This window comes from Hipposideros armiger, unplaced genomic scaffold (assembly GCF_001890085.2).
Source record: "Hipposideros armiger isolate ML-2016 unplaced genomic scaffold, ASM189008v1 scaffold_6, whole genome shotgun sequence".
In the NCBI taxonomy this organism is placed as follows: Eukaryota; Metazoa; Chordata; class Mammalia; order Chiroptera; family Hipposideridae; genus Hipposideros; species Hipposideros armiger.
The window spans coordinates 938,389-943,182 of NW_017731356.1; the positions used below are offsets into that span (position 1 = coordinate 938,389).

General features: G+C 43.8%; 1 protein-coding gene across 1 annotated transcript in view; it reads left to right on the forward strand.

The window, feature by feature from the left end:
* The window catches only part of POU2F1 (POU class 2 homeobox 1), an 86,206-nt gene that overhangs the window by 44,828 nt on the left and 36,584 nt on the right, over positions 1-4,794 (forward strand). Inside the window, exon 6 of the mRNA XM_019646906.1 lies at positions 3,746-3,934. Within this exon, the coding sequence (XP_019502451.1) occupies positions 3,746-3,934 (189 nt within the window). The remainder of the gene's footprint in view (positions 1-3,745; positions 3,935-4,794) is intronic.

The window sequence follows — 4,794 nt, forward strand, 5'->3', positions numbered from 1 at the left end:
TCATAGCAGTTTTAATCATAATCACCCCAAACTGGAAATAGTCACCAAGCCCATCAGCTGGTGAATAGATGACATAAAGTTTGACAGATCCACATGATGGAATGCCACTCGGCAGTAGCAAGAAAGACACGCTGATACGTCCAACAGCATGTGTGAATTTCAGAAGGGCTACGCTAAGGGAAAGAAGGCAAACAGAAAAGACTGCCTGTGGCATGCTTCCATTTATGTGGCATTTTAGAACAGACAGCACCGTAGGGACAGAAATCCTAGCAGCGATTGCCAGGGGCTGGGGCTGGGGACGGACGGCAGACAGGGCACAGGGACATTTTGGTGGTGATGGGAATGGTCTGAGTCTCAGCTTTGGCAGCAGAGACATGACTCGATACAGTTGTCAGAACACCTCAAGCTGCACACTTAAATGGTGCCTTTAGTTGTGAACATGCTAACCATAAAAAGTGAGGCTGGTGTTGTGAAAAGAGCCTGTACACCAGCAGCCCCTTCCTGTGCTCTGCACACACGCACCTCCAGCCTCATCCTCCCTCCCTCTCACCGAGTTCCACTCTGCCATCTGGAGATCTGCCCCGGCCCAGCCTGAGGTTTCTGGAGCGGGGGTAGCGTATCTGTAACCACCCCGCCTAAAGTTACCCACACTATATTTAGTCCTTTGTTATTTGAGCACAGGGCCACTTCAGGCCTGCAGATGGAGGGACAGCCTGATAGCTGAGCCTCACCTCCACCTGTCAGCCAGCTTCACTGGGACTGTACAGCCACATGGGACTCTGATATAGCTGGTGCTGTTTGGTCCTCCTCCACGATGGCCCTCATAAAAATTACTCAGCATCACCATGTCATAGAGATGAACTTGGTTGTCTTCGTTGAAGCAGGATGATAGCACTACCCCAGATGTGGCCACGGAATGCCTGTTCTGGGCCAGGTGCTGCAGCTGGAGAGAGCATATTACTGACGAGGTCCGAGTCAGGCATGTACGACCCATTTGAGTGACTGGAAGAAAATTCAGCTGCAGACTTCGTCTGTAACTCCGGTGTGTGACCCCTTACGGGCCACTGTCCCCAGGAAGGGTTGGCTGAGCAGTGAGGGTGCAGTAAGAACAGCACTGCCCTGGTGGTCACTCAAAGGGCAGCTGCCAGGGCCTGTGCTGTGTAATGAGGAAATGGAATATTTTGTTTTACAGAGAAGAAAGATTACACCCTCATGACCCCAAATAAACGTTAGATGGATTTCAATAATTATTTTAAAATACACAAAAGAAGCTAGCAGAAAATAAAAGAAATTTTTATCTGAGTTAGAAATAAGTGAAAGCTTTCTCAGATTTGAAGCAACAGATGATATTAGAAAGGGGGAAAAAAGGTTACCCAGTGATAATTTAAATCTTACATACACTGAAAACTAAAAGGAAAAAGGCAGACGGGGAATTATTTGCATGAATACAACAGACAAAGGCTTAATCTGTAACATTTGATGAGCTCTTTAAGGCTAAGGATGAGAATAAGGATATCATTAATAAACAGGTTCAGATGTAAATCTAATTCACATCAAAGGAAATACGGATAGTAATTCACACATGGAAAATGTGTACTTTGAGTAATAAGAGAAATGGGAATTAAGACACCAGTGAAGTACCATTTACTTACTTCCTGGGTTAGCAAAACATTTTTAAAACTACCAACAAATCATGTGGAGAGCATTGTATGGTGAGAACCGACATTGTGCTGTGGCTCAGAGGCTGTAAAATTGCTTATGGAGTCCCCTTTATCCAGTTCCAGGAAGCCCTTTGCGAATTTATCCCAAAGAACTAATTACAAAGGTGGGGAAAAAACTGCATGNATTTATGCAAATTCAGACAGCACTCTCAATCAATAATTGAATGAGAAAAATCAATCAACTATTTTAAAACTCAACATTCTTTTCTCCCTTGATTTTTTTAAAGAAAAACATGCTAGTCTCTGCATGTTAAAAACCACAACTCTAAGCATTTATTCTGTGGGAATTTTAAATAACTATTGAAAATTTGGCTCAGTGTATGTCATGACACAATATATGCCAACAAAAGTAGTAAGTCCTCGTAGCCGCTCTAGGTTTCATCACAGGCTTTGTGGAACACACCAGAGCACAGCCTGTTTGGACGTGTGTGAGAGTATAAAGCATCGCCCCTTCTTTCTTTGGATGTGAGCGAATTCCTCATCTGGGAACCTTATGACGAAGCGAGCTTTTCTCTCAGAATCTCCAGTCCACGTTGTCATTCTGATTTTTTAGGATCTGCAACAACTACAACAGCTGCAACAGCAGAATCTCAACCTGCAACAATTCGTGTTGGTGCACCCGACCACCAGCCTGCAGCCAGCGCAGTTCATCATCTCACAGACGCCCCAGGGCCAGCAGGGTGAGCCGGCCGCGTCTGGGATGTGGGGACTGCTCATGCGGCCTGGAAACTGCCCGTTAGAGCAGTGCTTTTATTACATGTTATCAACCTTTAAAGTCAGTATTCGTGTTAAGAAAAATATTTCTTGTCATGCATACCACCTTACTGAAGGTTATTCTTCACTGCCATTCATCTGTTTAGTCACCAAGGAGGAACCGAGAGTTGGGCCAGGAGTCTAAATGAAATCCTTCAACTTGCTGAATATAAATTGGATAAATTACTTCTAATGTTTCGATAGTTTTTCATGGGAATGTATTAAAAGAATGTTTAAAGTTTCAGAAGGAGAGGGTGCAATGTTAGAAATTGTGCACATTTTGTAAATTATAAAAAACATCGTTGTAGCCTTTCAGTGGTACATACTGTTGTGTCAACAATCAAGTTCAATCGTGTGTTTAAGGTTGGTTAATGGAATCTGTGCAGAGGGTATCAGGGTGTCAAGGCTTCAGTCGGGTCCTCCTCATTTATGTTCATTAGCCTTTTTTGCTGATCATTCATTCCAAACTCTTTGGTTGTGTAAATACCCGCTCCACTTAAAGGACAGCCTGCTCCTTTCATGAACGAGGCCGTTTTCTGGTCCCATGTACTGGCCGTTCCTAATAGTTTTGGGTGAAGAGGGATTTCCAGCTGCTTCCGTTTAGAATGCTTCTTCACTTGCATCCATCCATTCCTTCCTAAAATAAAGAATTGGCCAATCAGAGAAGACATTCTGGTTATACTAGAGACATGTCAGTATTAGTTTAATGTTTCATGTCTTCTTGCCCAAGTTGTTTTTAACAAGATTGAATTTTAGGCAAATAAGATGTTAAGAGTTTTAAGATCAATAAAACTATCAGGGAATGAGTTGGAAATTTTCACTTCACTTTTTTTTTTTTTTAACCATGTGTTCAAAATAATCTTTAATGTTCCTGNTGCTGATGGGAAGCAGTGGGGCCCCCAGTCCTTCTGTGGTCCGGGCCAGCAGCTGGTTTCTCCTTCATTGGACTAGTCACGTGCTGCCCTGTTGGGTGTACATTTCTGTTCACATCCTCTCGGCATTGATTCTTTTTTCCTTACTCACTAGTTAATTACTTTTTTGCCTGAACCCTAGGGCCCTGGACAAGCTTGAATGATTAAGTCCAAAGTGAGGGCCACCATTTTCAGTTAAATGTTCTGCTGGTGATGGTAACTCGATTACTGGTGACCATTTAGCCTCCTGCGAACCGCGTGGAGCTGGAAGCCAAGGTCTACCACCACTTGAGTTGCCTGCTTGCATTGGGGGACCTCTTCCTTCAATCCTTTCCGACTGTTTGTCCTAATTTTGTGTAGCTCACTTTGACGCCAGCCCAGCAACAGTTGCTGCTGCAGCAGGCACAGGCTCAGGCACAGCTGCTGGCCGCCGCCGTGCAGCAGCATTCTGCCAGCCAGCAGCACAGCGCCGCCGGGGCCACCATCTCAGCCTCCGCCGCCACGCCCATGACGCAGATTCCCCTGTCGCAGCCCATACAGATTGCGCAGGTGAGTGAGGATCTCGGAGCTGGGGCAGGGAGTGAGGAGCAGACGGCAGCTTTTCTTTAGTAATAAATGCACTTTCTGATTGTTAGTGCAGGCCCTTAAGGCCTGAGGAGCTCTAGCTCAGTGAGGTAAGTGGTGCCTTCCTTACCATTGAACTAGAGATAATGCATCTGTTTGCATATTTGAGTTGATGTTATGAACACATAAGTGATTATTTGAATAACTGACTGTTTATATTAGTGACAATTCTTGAATAATTAGCTGGCCTATTTCTGAAGCGGGGGATTACTGTATTTATTGTAATTAGCTAATTACGGCAAGCATGGGCTCTTTCATGGGTCCTGCAGTGAATGTCGTCACCCACGTGAGAGAGTCAGCACATCATCTCTCTACTGCAGGGTGGTTCATTCTGAACAAACTGCATTCAAATGTTGTTCAGTTTCAGTTTCCACATTTTAGGGAAAAGTATCCGGAGATAGTAAAATTTATATAAGAGGTATAGACAGTAACACCAAGGAGCAAAGGTACATGAAATCTTCCTCTCAAGGAAAGGAACAGAATGTAAGTAGGCACATCAGTAAAATCTGTGAAGAGCTATTCTGAGTCTAGTGCGAGACAGTTGTCTTCATCCCCCCAGAGAGGACTCAGAAATGGACTTAAATGGCAGCTGGAGTTTGACTAGACATTAGAAAAGAGCCCCTTAACTATCAGAGTAAGGAATCGATGCAGACTAATCTTCATGACTATTATATACAGTCTTTATCAAGCTATTGTTTTTATTTCGTCTACTTTCTTCATCACCAAATAAATGTTTTTAGTGCCTAAGCTGTGAAACGCTTGTTGATATTATTTTAATAAGATAA